The sequence below is a fragment of the Microchirus variegatus genome (genome assembly GCF_963457635.1).
Source record: "Microchirus variegatus genome assembly, chromosome: 4".
Classification (NCBI taxonomy): Eukaryota; Metazoa; Chordata; class Actinopteri; order Pleuronectiformes; family Soleidae; genus Microchirus; species Microchirus variegatus.
In genome coordinates, this window is record NC_139805.1 from 14812892 (window position 1) to 14831580 (window position 18689).

Below are 18689 nucleotides of genomic sequence, written 5' to 3' on the forward strand. Positions count from 1 at the left end.
TCTATTTTACTTTTTATATTATATTGAAAAATATATTATCAGTGTGATTGACTGATAGAAGCAAACAGAACATTGAGGTCAAATTTCCTGTCCCTCTCTCTAACCACATCCTTTCCTCCCTCCTTAAGGGCACGGAGAACAATTAGCTGAAAAGATAAGAGTTGTCGCTTGTTTCCGGTATAAAGTGTTTTATGTATTCAATATAATCATTATTATTAATATTTTTTCTACTATTTTATTTGTTTTCGATTGTTTTTATAAAGCTGCCTCTTTTGGCATTCAATATGGTTCCATGTGGAACCAAATATCAGAGACATTAGGGAACGTGAACTTTGTAATGCGGGGGGGTTTAGTGGGAGGGACGCAGGCCCGGGGGGGGCAGAAAGACTTGTGTCAACTTTTGTAGCGATAAAATGGAAAAGTGCTGCGGTCATTGTCAGAGCGACAGTTTCCTCCTCCTCCAGCAGCAGTAGCAGCACTTCTGACACGGGGAAGATGGCGCGGAGCTGCGGCTGTGCCACGTCTCGGTTTACTTTGAATCCCAGAGTAAAAGGAGCAGCGCACGCCGCCTGGTTGTGTTTTTGTCTCCTCTTTAGTTCCGCTGCGGAGGCCGGACTGTACACCGCCTCTGACCAGGTCGCCGTGATAACCCCGGGAAATGTGGATTCGGTTCTGGTGAACTCGACAGCTGCGACCGTGCTGCAGTTTTACCTTTCGTGGTGCGGACACTGCATCAACTTTGCTCCGAAGTACAAGATTTTGGCCAGAGACATACGAGGTTGGTACTCGGCCCGAAGCTGCAGATGTTTACACTGGGCTTTAATCTCCACTCGTATATTTTCTTTTTTGACTGTGCATATTGTTTCGTCTCACAGTTCAACACTGTGAAGGTTCTTAGTCTTCCAGGTCAGTCACTGAGTTAGTTTGAAGGCGTTTCACCTGTGAAGAAGCCTCTTGGATGAGGTTTTATCTTCAGTGAGCGAAGAAGTCTTTAAACTTAACTCGAACTAAATACTGTAACTCACAGTTCATCAGCATCTTCAGAGGACTGAGGCCCCTAAATAGTAATCAAAACACATGCAATGTAATGTGACAAACTGGTAACATTTGAATTGTCATTATATAATAATATAATATATATTAATATATAATATAATATCAAAATTACAAAATAAGACGCCATACCATATTGATGTATTCTCAATTTTAATTTGTCCCCCCCCCCCATTTAAAAATAATAATAATAAAGAACAGTATCTATTTATTAATTGATGTATGCATATTATCTTTTCACACCATGTTGTTAAAATTGAAAGATTATTTAATTTTTATTATTTCTGCCTAAACTACACACTGTGTCTGTTTTGGCATTAACACCATATACTTGTTTATTTATCGCATTGGTTCTCAAAGTGTGGCCCGCAAGCCAATGGCGGCCCGCAGAAACATTTCTGGTGGCCCGCAATGAATTACAGTTGATAGTTATAATCCAGGAGCTACTAAGCTTGTTAAATGTTTGTTGGACATTACTGGATACAAACCAATAAGTGTAAACTGTAGAACTGTAATCTTGTCATTAAAATTATTAAAAATGGGATTTCTTTCTGTTTTTTCCCCTTTTTTTTCCCTTTGGCGGCCCTCAGTCCAACGTTGGGTTCCTAAATGGGCCCTCAGGTATCAAAACTTTGAGAACCCCTGATTTATCGTAAGTGTGAGATGACTTGAAATGATGACAATAATGCGATTTGTATTATTCAGCAATCGCGCACTGCATTTTATATTCACCTGCAGTACCTCCAAGGCCCACCAGTTGGCTTCATTCCATACTTCCATACCAAGTACTTAAATGGACTACAATTACTGAAGTTGGTCAACTTCTATTGTCGTTTAAGTTGCATGTCGCTGAGGTTTTTGTCATGTGCATGTTAACAATCAAAGGACCAGGCTGTAGTTTGCATGTGTTCATCCGAGAATGTGATCTAAGGTAAGTGTTTTGAGTGGCTTTCCCTCACATTGTCAGAGTTTTGTTACTGTTGCAGAAAAACAAATATCGCACAACCATGGGAATCGATTTAATTAGATTGACAGTCATGGGCAAAGACTGTGATAAGAGCCTGACACAGTCATGGGGTATTTCAATCTCACACCGAGTCAACAATAGAAAATGACGGCTTTGCATGAGGTATCACATACTTTGCATTTGGGAAAAGAGTGACTCACTGGAACATTGCAAGAGAAATTAGCCTCACGCGCATGTTTTCATACACCTGTAGCTGTATTAACAGCAATTTATCTGACGGGATGCAACATGTCCAGTCGACGGCATCATTTCATAAATAATAATAAATAATCAACAAAATAAAATGGGGATATATCCCGGTAAAGGTCCAGTGTGTAACATTCAGGGCATTGGCATAAATTGAATTTTTATATTGTATATTTTTACCTTTTATATGTACCTTAGCTAAGTTAATTTTGCATTTTGAAGTGGGAAGTGCTTCTTCTTCTTCTCCAAAGAATGTATTTCCTGTACACAGAGTGTAATGCTGCCCTCCGCAGTTCAAGGTTCTTCGTCACAGTTCTCATCCTCTCATCTCCTCAGTCTCATCCTTCAAGAGCTTTGAATTGCGATGAAGAAGGACTTCATCGCAATTCAAAGCTCTTGTGCTCAAAGTTCACCCAGCTGTTTATCACACTTCAAGGTTCTCTTTTATTCTCATCTTCATCTATTTATCCTCATCTTTATCCCCTTAATCCTTCTGGATTCTGCCTCTCTTTCAAAGGGCCTCTCATCTCCTCAGTCCCATCCCCCGAAGAACAACATTCTCCCTCGTAGAAAGCTGCTGTAGTTCCCCGTCATACTCACTGAAGTGAGGGCTGAACTGAGAAGTCCTCTGTTTGTTACAGTCTGCAGTCTTACTGTTCGATGTCACTAACTCTTACATACTAGACCTTTAGACTTTCAGCTTTCAGTTCATAACTAGCCTGTATAACATAATATCTGTCACAATCTTGTTTTATAGAAGCAGCTTATAATTTGCATTGAACGTGCCGTATGATACAGATGTTTCTCCTGTCTGGATCTATGGGAGATTCTGCTTGTTTTTTGAATGCAGCTCACCCAGATGTTAAGAGCAAACTCTGAGTAATGTTTGGAACCACATCTCCAGACATAAGCTTATAGAGTTCATGTCTGAAAATGGTTAAGGTTGATTTTTGCTTCTATAGAAATAATGGAATGAAACTACCCTAAGGGACCCTTTCTTTCTTCTTCTATTTATTTTATTACAGGCCAAAGGTTCTCCAGCTTTGCAGTTCACTGTAAAACTAAATATTTGTTGTGTCTTTTTCCCTTGATCTGTTCTCAGAGTGGAAGCCAGCTGTTCAATTGGCAGCAATAGACTGCGCTGCAGCTGGGAACAGGGAGATCTGCACCAGCAACAGCATCACAGGGTTTCCTACCTTAATGGTAACAGTGAGCTCATTGTAGAGTGGACATATACAAGTGTGTGTGGGATAATCAATGTAATAAGTTGTGTTAGAAACATTATTTTTCTGCTAAAGACTAGTAATCAAATTTAGTTTTTTGATTCAAGTCGTTTAATTAAGCTTAAATGTCAAATATGTCATACTTTCATCTGCTGAAATCTGTGGTTTTTCTGCCTTTTTTTGTTGACTTTTAAAACAAAAAGCTACAAATGAGTAGCTGCATTGAGGGTAAAACAAGAAATTATTTAAATATCTGTAACTGACTGTGCTTCTCTGTTTTTCTGTGGTTTAATTTGCATTTGCATTTAACGACTGTCAACATTAAATGTCAGTCGAACAGAATCAAATATGCTTAAATTGTGCAAAAACACCATTTCCCAGGCATTTTTCTTTGCATAACTTCAGGTTACTAAGAACCATTTCTGATCAAAGTTGTCTGTAGCTATGATCAATTTACTTCAAACTTAGTGAGGATATTTGCTTGAATAATAATTCTGTATACCCTTTGTGTCAGTAGGTGGCGGTAAATAGCCATAACAAGTCGTTGTCCTTCTTTTAGTAACTGTGTTACCAGTTGTTTGGTCTATGCATCATTTTAGATGAGTTTAATTAGAATGTAATAATATATGTAATACTGTTAGCATGGAGTTCAGTTTTCAGGGTGATCGGTAGCTACAGTTTCACACAGCTATTGCTGATCTGATTAGTCAGCAGAAGTGTGTGTACTCTCACTTCTGCTTCTCCTTTCTGACTTCCAGTGAAACAAAGACCCCCTTCTATTTGAACTCACAATAGAGCTTTATAACATCTGCGACTCATTTTAACCAGGGGGGATTTAGAGGTCAAGGCAAGGAGAGAGGAAGGCTGCGCCCCCCACCAAACATTATACATTTCTCTCATGGTCGTGTGAGGCCCATCTCTCTCTCTCTCTCTTCATCTGTCCTTCCTCTCTAACCAAACCCTCTCTTTTTCTTTTCACAGTTCTTCCCTGCCTACTCCAAGGCTGGCGCTGCAGGCGAGGCTGAAAGAGGTATACACAGATGCAATTCAAAGAGCCTTTCATTTGGTGACTGACAGACTTTACCTTTACAACGGGAGTGTATAACTGGAAAGCAAAGTTTCAGCAGTTTGACAGCATAAAGGCTTATTGTCCCCGTCCACCTCTGCAGCTGTAGACCCACAAATGCCTCTGTTTGGCAGAATAATATGAACAATATTCTCCAAAAGTTATGCGATGCTGCTTTAAATTGTGATTTATACAGTTTCAGTGGTCATCAGGGTTATGCACACTGACTGATAATTTTCTAATCGGGCTAATGAGGTGGGTCACACTGACTCACAGTTGCCCAGGGAGTTGTTTGTGTTCATTCTTGTGCAGTCATGGATGTATTGATAGTCTAAAGTGGGAGCAAACAGTGACACATTGTGCCCTTTGACCCCCAGGTTTACCCCATGATGTCCAACTTCTCCGACACTTAATCATAGACAAACTAGAGAGTCATCCTGACCCTGGGCCCCCCGCCTGCCCCCCACTGGAGCCCATCAGGTAAAGCACCCGTTCACCAGTTCAGTCATAGTTTTTGAATAGGAATCAAACTGGGAGCGGAATAGTTCTCATATCGGTTGCAACAATAAAATGGGTGAATGGTTCAAACGTTATTGCAGAGCAGAGTATGTCTGTTTGAAAAGGAGTTCGTTCAAGTATTTATTTTACCTTTATTTAACCAGGAAGTGTTTTGGCTTCTTATTTACTTCTTATTACTTACAACTGGTGCATTTACTCAAGATAAGATAATTGTGAAAGCGTGAGGTTCCCCAGGGACCATGTTTCCATTAGAATGGACGTCATTGCAGCTAGACCACCCTTCTTTGCACACACACGTAACCAGACACATGCACTGCATACACAAACGTTTATCTCTGTTTTTTTTGCTTTGCTCGTTTCAAAATGTTTTACTTGTTTTTATCGTGATATGATGATGATATAAGTTCATGTGAGTCCACGGTTTCTCGTTAAAATTACACTTCTGTTCCATGCGGTCACAATAAGTCTCAGGCCGTCTCCTGAAGTGGTCCGGTGCTGTCCGATGGCAAATCCCATCACAGAAAACACATTTTAATGCCAGGTGTAAAGGGGGCCTCAATGTCAGAATTGACTACCAAACCGCGCCCCCTCACCGCTCCACTCTCTCTCTCCTCTTCACCCTCCCTCAGGTCTCAGCCCACTTCTTGATATTTTAGCTACAAAAGAGGAGGTTTAGTTATGCTTTAATAACTGTTGGTGATGTTTGGAACTGCTAAATGCTTAAAGGGCCACATACAGTTGTTCGGCTTTTTAAAATTATTTTATCCATTTCCAGAGATAAATGTGTTATTTAATCATCAAGACCGTGGATCTGAGATACATGTCTCATTCCCACAACAACATAGGATATTGGGATTGATAAACATGAATGAAATTGCCAAAAGAAAATCATTGTCAAGTCACTTCCTTCAAAGAAAATAAAAGTCCTACACTGTCCTACACTTGTTTCTGTCAATTGACAAGTTTTTATGAGTAAAAGATCGGAAATCTGTCAAATTTAATCCAACTCTGTAATAGAATTTGAGTTAAACACAACACATCAGCAGCATCATAATGATTTAAAGTTTATTCTTCATTTGACCAGGTGGGGAAAAAATGGGTGAAACAGCCCTTTAACCAAAGTTGTCTGGAATGCCATAAATTCCGTTTTATGGATTTCATCTGTTTCTCTCTCTCTCTCCAGCAAAGCAGAAGTTGACAGCTTCTTTGAGACAAACAATGTGCAACATCTGGCCCTGATCTTTGAAAACCCTGACTCCTACTTAGGCCGCGAGGTAACAGTCGAGCGGCCAACAGCCTGAACTGTGTTTACAAAACAGCTCAATACAGTCTATCAGACAATGATAACCCAACCTGTGTGTATGTGTGTGTTTTTCAGGTCACCCTGGACCTGTTACAGTTTGAGAACATTGCTGTACGTAGGGTCCTGAACACACAGTCTGTTCTGGTGAACAAACTGGGAGTGACTAAGTTTCCATCCTGCTACCTTTACTATCCCAGTGGCAACTTCACCAGACTCATAGTGTGAGTATCTGCGCATCTGTGTTTTAAACTTTGACTGGAAAACAAGGTTTAGTATTGTACTTCAAAGCAACTGGACTTAATTGGAAGACCTTTCAGCTCACATTAAGAAGCTTTAGGGCAGCTGTGGCCTAATGGTTAGGGCTTCAAGCTTGTAGCCGGTTCGAACCCCGACCAGTCCGCAGATGAAGTGCCCTTGAGCAAGGCACCTGACCCCCTCACTGCTCCCCGAGCGCCAAAATGCAGAAATTGGAAATTTCCCCACTGCGGGACTAATGAGGGAATCTTAATCTTTAGTTCAGACTGTTGAAAAAAGTCCTGTTGTTTAACCTCTGTAGGCTGGATAGTTAGGTCTTCATTTCCTGACCCAGTTTCCGGAGATTAGTTTCACCTAAGTCAAGGTGTAAAAGAGGGATGTTAGGGTTACCTGAGAAACACACTCTGGTATTGTGTGTGTGTGTGTGTTGGACTAATTGTCACACACAGAACAACACAAGTAGTTTTCCACCAGTTTGTCAGAACCGATGAAGCCTCTTGGCTGAGAGGTAAAACAACTTCAAGTTGCCTACAGATAACTAGTGAAGATGACTGAGAACAATGCATACAAAGAAGCTTGTGCTTTTTTATTTTTGACTGATTATAAAAGCCCTTCAGCAGCAGCACTCGCCATGTTCAGCCAGCTCAGCGTTGTGAATGTCAGCTCGTGACACCCATGTGTTCATCTGCTAGTTAGAGGAGTAGTTGTGTGTTTGCAGTGCTGCTGTGTGAAGTTGTGTCAACTGGAGGAGGTGAAGAGGGCACTGCTGGTATTGATTCTGTTGTAAATGAGTATCTGATCCAATACAACATTTTAGGACTGCAACAATTCATCAATTAATTGATAACTGAGCTAATCAATAAATAAGTATTTTTTCTAATTAAAACAATCTGTCTGGTTGATTTTCTGATCTTCTTAAATGTGAAAAATGATGGGTTTTTGCATACTTTTGGTTTGTGGACAAAACAAGAGAAGATTTGAGAACATCGGGTTAGGGAAACACAGGTCAACCTTTTTTGGACCAAACATCCAAATTATAAATAGTGAAAATAATCCACAGATTAACTGATTGTGAAAATAATCATTAGTTGCGGCCCAGCTAATTTTTTATTGTGAATTAGTATCTCATGTTTTGGGGCTTTTTAACAATCTAATTAAACACAAGGGGAAACTTTTGTCCTTTTTAAGATGAAGAAGATGAAGAAAGGTGTTGGCACTGATACAGACTACTACTGTCGTGAGGTTTTGTTGACCACTTCCTCTCGCTTTGGGACAGCCCTTAAAATGACAAATGGAAGAGGCTACACTGGCGTTCAGTCAAACTAATGCTTACTATATATCTCGTGTATCTCCTACAGCAATCATTTTCACAGACTGGGTTGGGAGCCACAGATGTGTCTTAGGGTTCAAGAAATAAATTGGCAGGATTTTTACAGGCGCATACTTGAGCTTTATGCTGTATATATTTGAAGTAACATGCATTAGTTGATTCAGTTAAAATTTTATTTTATGCACAAATTTGATTTTGTCTCATATTTGGTACTCATTTTGTTTGTCAGCGTTAAGAAGAGGGTGTCCTCATAGGAAGAATTTAGGCAAACATTCTTCTACAGGAGGTAACTTCACCAAAGAACTGAGACTACTGCTCATTGTTGTGTGTTGTTAACACAAAATGCAACAGTTTGACAGCACACTGAAACCAACTGGTCAAGAAAACAGTGTTGCAACTGTTGTCCATGTGTTTTTCCTGCCAACGTGCAAACACCAGCCGAAACTCAACTGTTCATTGTCCAAATTGCAAAATACTGCATTCCACATAAACCACACTCGACATCAACTTTTGTAGCCAACACAAAAAGTTCAACAAATAGCATTTCTGATGGAGCCTGAGTGGAGAAGAACAGTTTTCAATTTATGCTATTGTCACAAAGTGTTAGCATTAACAGCTGTTTACTTACCAAATTCAGCCATCACTGGATGGGAAGGAGTTACTTGGTTACCATGCCAAATATAGACAAACCTACATGGCAAGTGTACATTCATTTAATTTCTTAACTTAGCTAACATTTTTTGAAATACTGTATACGTGTATTTGATTTGGATGTGTGAGGGGACCAGCTTTGTGTATATTTTGCTCTGTACCAGATATAAAATATTAATATTTTGTACATGTTCTTGGAAGAACCAAAACACACTATTAACACTGTAATGATAGAGTAGTAGCCATACTGGATTCCACGCTTCATCCTTTCATTTAAGAACCTCCACTCACTTGATAGCTCAACACAAATCACTGTTTCATGTGTTATTGTGAACCCCAAAAAAAACCCCTTCAACTCTTTTACTACAACTCCTCTCATGAGTGTATCAAGGTGAACCACTCCCCGAACATAGAAATATGTTAGTGTCCCTGCTCCTTCCATAGATTGAGGATGAACGGGGCTCTACAATGGCATCTGAAACTTTTTGAGCTCTGTTGAGCTTGAGGTGAAACACCAAGTTTACTGCCCTTGATTTCCTATTGTTCCACATGCAACAACTTTGCTTTCTCCCGGAAAGCTTCCTTGTGTGCTCATTATCTGAACCCTATTCATGAGAATACTTTTAAAACATCTGGCCTCTTAATGGGATCAGAGCATCAAAATCACTCCCATTATTCACTATCATAAAGCAGCGCTGATCATTCCTCACCCTGCAAATTCATCTGCTGTTTCTGCCTCTTTGTTTGGCTGTTTCAATAACTTGGCATGCAAAGAGGAGTCTTTTTAGTTGACAAATGCAAAAAAGAAATGATTTATTGCCGATTTATTTATTCACCCTCCATCTCTCCCCTTCCAACCCCCCTCATCTCCATCACTGTACAGAGGGGAGGTTTTTTAATTTCTTGCATGAAAACAATGCCATTGCTTTTCTGGCTTCACCTGCCAAACAAGCCCCAGCCGCACACGGCGACAGATGGCCTCCCATCATCACTGAATGTCTGATTGGTCCTGGGAGAGTGTACAGTGTGTGTGTGTGTGTAAGAGAGAAATAGAGAGAGTGTGAGAGAGAGAGATGGAGAGAGAGCATGCAGGGGCGTCGTACATCCGTCATGCATGTAATGTGCACACTGGTCCCAGGTGAATGCGTTCCCTCCCAGCCCACCCTGATGCCTGCCTGCCCGTGCGACAGCCCTTGGGACTGCAGGATGAATGGCTCTCCCTTCACATCTGTACACTCCCCCCAGACACGCAGGTGTAATTGAGTCCCGGGCTGGTGTGAGTGAGCTTGGGCCCAGAGTATCCATCCTCCTTATTACCATCCTGTTGCAGTTTTACGATGCTCTCTCTCCCTTACGCTCTCTCATGGTGTCAGTGACAAGGGGAGAAATCAAATGAGAGGAGGGTATGAGGGGTAGAGAGAAAGAGAGAGAGAGTTTGTGTGTGTGCATTTGCACGTCTGTTTGTACATGTATTCAATTTTGTTATCTCTTTTGGACATTTTCAGGTGTAAACTTTGATTTTGTTCAGACCTGTAGTCCTCATGAGGACCAAAGCCTGGTCCCAGTTAGGTACAACCTTAATTCTAACTTAATAAGTCTTTGGTAAGACTGTCCAAATACACAGAAGTCAATGCAGGAATAGCAGCACAAAGCTTTGTGTGCGTGTATACTTGTATTTATCTCTCTTGAGGACCTTGTCTGGACCAGTAGTCCTCATGGAGACTAAACTTAATGAGGCAGAATCTAATTTCTGAGAAAGCGGTTAAGTTTCTGGTTAAGATTAAAATTGAGATTACGTTAAGGTTAGGGTTAGGCATTAACTTGTTATGGTTAAGGTGAGGGATGATGCTTTGTGAGTGCACGTCAATGCATTATCCTAAGAAGAATAGCACAGCAAACGTGTGTGTGTGTGTGTGTGTGTGTGTGTGTGTGTGTGTGTGTGTGTGTGTGTGTGTGTGTGTGTGTGTGTGTGTGTGTGTGTGTGTGTGTGTGTGTGTGTGTGTGTGTGTGCGCGTGCGTGCGTGCGTGCGTGCGTGCGTGCGTGCGTGCGTGCGTGCGTGCGTGCGTGTGTGTGAGATGGAGAGAGAGTTAATGTCTCTCTCTCAGTCCCATGCTTCCCTGGCACCATCTGCTCAGTATTTAAAATGCAATCCCATAAGTGTGTAAAATATATGGCCACAAAAAATACAGCTCATAAAATATTTTTATGGTGGTGGACTGCTGAAACAAAAGGTTGAAAATAAAAAAAGTACATTTTGTTTGAGGTTCGCGGCAGGAATGGAGTCACGTTCTTTCACGCAAGTTAAGTTCCACTTCAGAGCTGACCGTAGAAGAAGGAAAAGTTTCCCCACAAATATGATTTTAATTTGTAAGTTTCTTGACGCTCAGAGGCCTGTACACAAAACCTGCCACTGAAGGTGTTATGCTACAAAGCTTGAGTGACTTGAGGCTCACTTTCACCTTTCACCTGTGCTCTTCTCTCAACAGCAATTTTGAGGCCCGTACGTTCTACTCTTACGCCCTCCAGGGGCTACAGGGGGTGGTGCGTTCAGGAAAGCCTCCACTTACCATCGCAGATGTCAACACCGACAGCAAAGCAAAACCATGGAAATCGTTCAACAGGTATGAACAAAATGCACAACCCTGAACTGTCTTAGTCTGTATATTGTCTCCTTGTTACAAATGTGTGTGTGTGTGTGTGTGTGTGTGTGTGTGTGTGTGTGTGTGTGTGTGTGTGTGTGTGTGTGTGTGTGTGTGTGTGTGTGTGTGTGTGTGTGTGTGTGTGTGTGTGTGTGTGTGTGTGTGTGTGTGTGTGTGTGTGTGTGTGTGTGTGTGTGTGTGTGTGTGTGTGTGTGTGTCCAGGACCAGGGTGTATATGGCAGACCTGGAGTCAGCACTGCACTACTCCATGCGTGAGGAGATAGCTGGTCACACTGTCATCAAAGGAGTCCGCTTGATATCTCTCAAGAAGTATGTCGATGTCCTGGCGAAGGTAAAGTTCCCTTTATTATAGTACATTATACATATAGTAATTTTCATAATTCAGTATAGACTGGGAATGTTCAGAGTTTCAGATCACTGCATGCACACACACAGACACACACATGCGAAAACACAATGATTGTAAAGCTTAGTGTGATACATAAAAACTGTTGGAAAATCTTTTCAATCAGTACAGCAACATGAGTTAATTATTCTGTTATTTGGAGATAATAATCAGTCTGTTTACACTCAATCCTTAATATACTCCTTCCTTGTTAGAACTCTTATAATAACCATATGATGTTATTTACTATGGTGATTAATAAACACATACATTGAAACATTTAAAAACAAAATATGGTCAAAACCAAAAAATAGTCACAGATAAAGATTGAAGTGATATATGCGTGTCCTTCATTGCAAGACATTCACAAGCAACATAAGTATGTAGTTGCAGCATGTCACCACTAGGTGGAGAGTGAGACAGTGAAGTCGTTTTTAGACTTTTAGATTTGTTTTATGTTTATCTATTTCAAAGCTTAAGGATCCTCCTATGTAATGTTATTTTAATACTTTATTTTATACTTTAGTAACTATTAGATTATTCTGCATATTAAAATCCAGAAGTGTATTTTGTCCTTTTTAACCGCACACACACACACACACACACTGACATTTCAACATAGTATTCCTCTCATCCATGTGTTGGCCCTGCGATGTCCAGAGTGTACCCTGCCTTTCACACTATGTCAACTGGGATTAGTTCCAGTCGCCCCCCCCCCCCCCCCCCCCCTCTCTGCCGCCTGCATATGCCGCATAAAGCGGTAGACAATGAATGGATGAATGGATAAGTGGATACACTTGACTGGAGCAGCAGCACTCTTGTGGGTATAGTTGGTCCTCTTGATGTTGGCTCCCACTGTGGAAGTGTCCCAGGGGGATTGAAGCGTGGCTGCCATACTCTCACCTCCCACACGCTTTACACCGATGCATCAAGATTACTATCAAACCTTGCTGGGATACCCCAGCCACCACCACTCCTCCTCCTCCTCCTCCTCATGCGTTATCTTCACTTGTGGCTTCACACATACATTCTGTGAATAGCTGTCAACCCTCCGTGGTTCACGAAAACAACCCACTGGATGCTTCCATCCTGCATTTTTCAATATGCTCTTTTCAGTATCATCCTCCCTTTCTTGTTTTCACATTTCCATTCTGACCCGTTAAGTTTCTACGTACAAAGACAGAATTAATGTTTACATTTCTCTTGATTCCATTTTTGTTGATGCTCCTCCCTTTCCCTCCTTTTCTGCACTTTCTTCCTGCCTTTTTTCCCCCACTAATATCACGCTCTCTGCTTCCTCACTGAAGTGTGCCACCCAGACAAACATGTTGTCATGATGAGGCCTGACCTGCGAGCCCTGTCCCCATTGGCTACGCACCAGGCTGTCTCACTGCCCTAGTCTGCCACCAATCTCTCTGATTATATCTCACTCTCTGGGGAGATGTTGTGGCAAGCTGCTGTGCATCCATGAATGTGTGTGTGTGTGTGTGCAGGCACAGCACTGTGGCCTCCCATTAGCTTCAGTTTGTTTAGTCAATGGCGGCAGGTCCCAGTGGTATTTTTAGCCTGTTACCCTCCACCACCACCAGCATGGAGCAGCCTCTCAGCGGGGTTTTGTGTAGCTCAGGAGGCCGTCCGTTTGTCTCAGCTACCTGCGACGTGTGACTGTAGGAGATTTTGGGATGAGAAAGTCCAACTCTTTAGTGTAATATTAATGTTTGATGACACATTTTATCATGTTCGGACACTAAAAGTTTCTCTCTATATGTGTCCCTGCGATGGACTGGCAAACTGTCCAGGGTAAACCCCGCCTATCGCCCTATGTCCGCTGAGATTGGCACAGCCGACCCTCATGTGGAGGATAAAGTGATAGAAAATGGCTGGATTTATATCATGTCATTTAGAAGCCGGATTTCAATTGTTATGTATTGTTTAAGCAAAATGAAATCTGGTTTCCCCAACTCTCACTCGGGAACAAAAATGAATCCTTGTCAGACATTTTCTCATGATTATTGTTGACATTTTATTTCAACATGCTTACCTTTTTGTTGTATATTCAGTATATTCAAATGATTGTTGATTAGCCGTGGCAATGATGTCACTGTTAAACTGTCCTCCTCCTCTTGATCACTAACAACAGTATGTTAAATCGGACACCTGAACTCGCCGCATGAGTCATGTGATTAGATGAGAGTGCAAATGACTCACCATTGTCCTGACTACAGTGTGGGTCTGACAGTGATGACACATTCACTCAATCATCAAACACATTTTAATACTTACCAGAATATTTGCAAGAACAATTAGCGGAAAGTGCATTTGCATGCATTGAAATGTGCGTATTTGCATCAGCGATTTGTGTGTGTGTGTGTGTGCGTGCTGAGGATTACTATTTTCATCAGCGAATAAACTGCCAGGTTCTTTTTATTTTTATTTAACCATTTTGTCAATAATAGTCAGAAAATTCTGAAACATGATTATCACGGTTTAAAATTCCAAATTGCTTTAGTGAAAAAAAAAATCAAAATATCAGAATAGCATCACAAACAGATGGATAGATATTAACATATTTTCTATGAAAATGACAACAATATTAAATAGTTATAGACATGGGTATTTAGTTCATCCTATGTAAAACAAAATATGTGTGAATTTATTTGTTCCCTAAAAAAATACTAAATGCTCTGTCCAAGAATTATAATCCCATGACTTGCTTGTTTCTTTGTGATCCACAATCATCCCATCGTTCCATCTCCATTTGCATCCCCATATAAACATGTAAACGTTTCTTTCTTTATTTAGTTTTATTTTTGGAACCCAGTCATAATATTACTAGATTTACTGTCTTGTCAGGCTGAAGCCGGATTTATGAATCCTCTACATATATATGAGGATTAAAATCGTGGATCTTGGGAAGCATGAGAGCATTACAGCAAGGTTTTTTAAGGATTACACCTCTATCCTGCTTTTCTTGAAAGAAGCCCTTCAGCCCAGAGGCGACACAGGGGCAGAGGAACACAACAAAGAATTAAGATGGGGGTGGCTTTGGCCTAATTTGACACAGGCTTTCTTATGTCAAGGCTTAGGACATGATGTACAATAATGCCTCAACAAAAAGACTTATATCATCTCTCTTTATTTATTTATGAGTTGTGTTACTGTCTTAATAATCAATAAAAAAAATAGTTGACAGTAAATGTGTGTTGATAAGAAAAATAGTTTCTCCTAGTTTTCTCCTCTGTGCCTCTTCGGGTGGATTGAATTTGGATTAATACCAAGGGCTTCACCCCTGTTTTCTGTCCTGGGCCTGGCCTGGCCTGGTCTGGCCTAGCCTGGTCTGGCCTGGTCTGGTCTGTGCTGCAGCCAACAGATGCCTCGCTCTTGGGACCCTCACCACAAGGAGCTTGTGGTTTCTCAAGTGCTGCTGATACTAATCGGATCAGGGATGACATATTGCCAGGGTGAAGGGGATTGTCATGGTCCAAGTGGGCTGGGCTATGGGGGGGCAGGAGGGCGTACAGGGGTAGGCGAGGGCACGTATGTGTGCGTGTCTCCGTGTTTTTCTAGAGCAAAAACAGATTTATAGGTGGTGAGGTGATAAAATTTAAATGGAGCTTCAACAGAAAAGAATTGATGTCATAGTTGATTACTCACAGACAGTAGGGTTCAAATAGAAATAGTGAATTTTTTTGCTGGTGATTTAAAAAAAAAAAAAAAAATTCTCAGCATTTTAGCTGATCTTTTTGAGTCTAAAACAAATGGAATTGTAAATAACATGCAACATCTATTTTTGGTATAACACAGTATTCCCTCTGCAGATGTGCTTTAGTACGATCTGATTGCCTGAAAAGAAAATATGTACACAGTTTCTGTAAGATGCAACATTTCTCGCTCCTAAGAACCAACGTATTGTATTGTTCACCATATAGAGTCAAAGGAAGGAGAAGAGGGAGGCTACAAAAATATGAATCGGTGGCCAAAACAGAACTTAATTATGCTAATGTCTCTGCCAATGATAATACATTTTAAACATTGTTTGACTCACCAGACCCAGAGAACTCATGAATAGTGTTGTGTTGGTGATGCTGAGCTAAGTCCATTAGTGGGAAACACCTGCGTTTTCTCTTCTGGGTAAATTCATACGGCTTTTTAATGAGCTTTTCTGACTGGTAGGCATTCAGAGCCCAGATCCAAACCTAAACCCATTATATCACTCTGATGGTAGTGAGTAGCAGACATCACAATCCTTTGTCTGCTCTTTACACACAGCCTTTTATACTTTGGTTTTTCTTTTAATGCATCAGTGATTGTACTGACATAGTTTTCCCACAGTGTCTATGTGTATATGATGATAATGATTTATTTTATTTTGAACATAATCCATAAAATATAAATGATAAAAAAAGCCATTCTCAGCCATTTTAGCTGATCTTTTTCCAGTTTGTTGGGGGTCTAAAACTAATGGAATTGTAAATAACATGCAACATCTATTTTAGACAAAAAGAAGTTTAGATTAATGTTAGATTAATAATGTAAATTCTCCATGTTCAAAGGGGAGTGAGAAGAAGTCGAAACTTAGTCCCACCTCTTCTCCCTCCACCAATAATTTATATGGTTATTTCGACTGCATAATATATACGTATATGTAAATACTTAATTAAACATTCTCATTGTCATTATTTAGACATATTAACATTATCAATATCCCATATACATCCTCATCATTATTATTATCATCATTATTATTACTATTATTATTATTATTATTATTATTATTATAATGATAACAATAGTAATACTGAATACTCTAATATAGTATTTATAATATTGGTAATATTATGATTTTCACTATATCATATAGTTTGTAAGTTGTTAACAAAAGACCTGTTTATTTATGAAATGTACACGTTTTATTGTTGTTCAACTAAAACATTTTTATGTTTGCCTAGGATAAATTTTTAATAAAAGAAAACACTGTCCTGTATAAGACATGCATTTCCAAAAATAAACCATATTTTTTAACAGACAAATAATTTTATTTATTTTTTGGCTTAGAAAGAAGCCTAAAATCCAGAAATAAATCTTTATGTGTTATTAAAACAAATACAATCTTTAAAAATGAGGAGGGCAGTCGTCTATCATGTATAATCTGACCAGTAAACTCAAAAGTATTTTGCTCTTAAGTAGAAACCTATAGGGTCAAAAGTGATTTCACTCAGTCGTACATTAGTCTGGCACAGGAGAGAAAACCACCACAGACAGTTGTGAGCAGGTTGTGTGGGTGAAAGGTAGCAGACGAGCTACAGACGACAGTGTGGTTTTTGTGTGAGCCTCGCGCCCGGGAGGTTTAAGCAAATCGCTGGGTTCTGGTTAAGTGGTCAGAGAGTAACACACAGATCCTGTTAGAGGTGATGAATAGACAGCTGAGCCGTGGGCTGAAAGGCGTGTGTGTGTGTGTGTGTGTGCAGGTGTGTTTGGTGAACAGATGGAGGAGGCTAAATTAAAAAGAGGCCACATGTTACATGACTTCTGCTTTTTATTGTTTCATCAGATTCACCGCAGCTATGTTAAAGCTGTAGTGCGTAACTTTTAAGAATTTTACTGTAATGTGTATTTTTGTTTTGTTTAAACCAGACATAAGAAAATTGGATTGGAATAAGTATACCTGCGGTTCACTTATTTGGATATTAATAATCCATCTGCCTATCGCTTTATCCTCCACATGAGGGTTGCAGGGGGGGGGGGCACTGGTGCCAATCCCAGCTGACATTGGGTGAAAGGCGGTACATCCTGGACAGATCGCCAGTCCATCACATATAGAGACAAACAACCATCCACTCTCACTCAATTTTGGTTTTTGGACTGTGGGAGGAAACCGGAGAACCAGGAGAAAACCCACGCACACACGGGGAGAACACGCAAACTCCATGTAGAAAGGCCCTCGTTCTGACCGGGTCGAATAATGCATCTAAATGTTTTGAATCAATACTTAGCTCTAGTCAAGACAGTTGGAGGCAACAGCAACATTACTATTAAACTAGTAAAGGGAGATTGGACTTGTTGGACTATGACTGAAAACGTGTGCCAAAGAAAGTGTCAGAAGTTAAACTGCTCAAAAATCTTGGTCATTCAGCAGTTTCACATTATAAATGCTCTGCTGCTGTATGCACACACATGCTCCTTCAGTCAGGTCTGATAGTTTTACTTGGCAGAGCCTGTTTTTCTGATGAAGAACACTGCATAAATATAATGTGACATCATTTCTGTTCACAAAGACCAAACAGAGGCAGAATAATAACATTAACGACAACAAAGAAACACCAAAAGTTACACAGTGCCATTTCAAATTTTAAATATAGAATTGTTTTCACGGTGTCTCGCACAGAGGCTAAAGATGAGGACAAAGAAAAGTAACGTTACCATGGAAGAATTCCTGTTGTGGAAGTTTTGGAAACTGCTTGATCCATTTAATGAGTCTATTTCTTGACAACAGAACCATTACCATAAACTGTTGCACAGAGAGAGGCTTACTGTAAAAAAAAATAAGAAGCACATTGAGCTGAACTGTATTAAACTCTTACTGTCATCACAGTCGAGACATCAGCTGTGTCTTTTGTCAGTGTTGCATGTGTAAAGACATGTTTGTCTTTGTCCGTCTTTACTCTGTCATCACTGTTCTCAAACTCACATCATCAGGATTTCCTCTGCAAGTCACAGTGTCATGTTTCCTCCCAGCTGTGTTGTTTCCATGGTAATGCTGCTTTGAAAAGAAGTAAATACTCAACGGCACAAAGGCTGAGTAGACGGACGCTAAGTGGTTGTTAGAGGCTTAGGAAATGGATCTTAATGAAGGAAAAGGCTTAAGCTAAATGTGTTGTTGTCACATTTAGTGAGATTCTTTTAAGGAGGAAATGTTCAGACCACAAACTATTGTGTAACACAGACTCATTGTGTGAAACACTTTTCTGGACGAGCTGGCAACTGTTAATCGGGGGTTGTGTATTTATTAAGATGATGTTGGTTTGCAATG

The 18689-nt window shown here is 40.3% G+C and overlaps 1 protein-coding gene across 1 annotated transcript in view; it reads left to right on the forward strand.

Moving 5' to 3' along the window:
- Positions 1 to 495: 495 nt before the first annotated feature.
- qsox1 (quiescin Q6 sulfhydryl oxidase 1) overlaps positions 496 to 18689 on the forward strand; it is a gene marked incomplete at both ends in the record, with an annotated part of 28533 nt that continues 10339 nt past the window's right edge. The window contains 8 exons of the mRNA XM_083888163.1: positions 496 to 778; positions 3369 to 3469; positions 4471 to 4519; positions 4933 to 5035; positions 6258 to 6348; positions 6453 to 6598; positions 11101 to 11235; positions 11476 to 11605. Coding sequence (XP_083744289.1) covers positions 496 to 778; positions 3369 to 3469; positions 4471 to 4519; positions 4933 to 5035; positions 6258 to 6348; positions 6453 to 6598; positions 11101 to 11235; positions 11476 to 11605 — 1038 coding nt within the window. The remainder of the gene's footprint in view (positions 779 to 3368; positions 3470 to 4470; positions 4520 to 4932; positions 5036 to 6257; positions 6349 to 6452; positions 6599 to 11100; positions 11236 to 11475; positions 11606 to 18689) is intronic.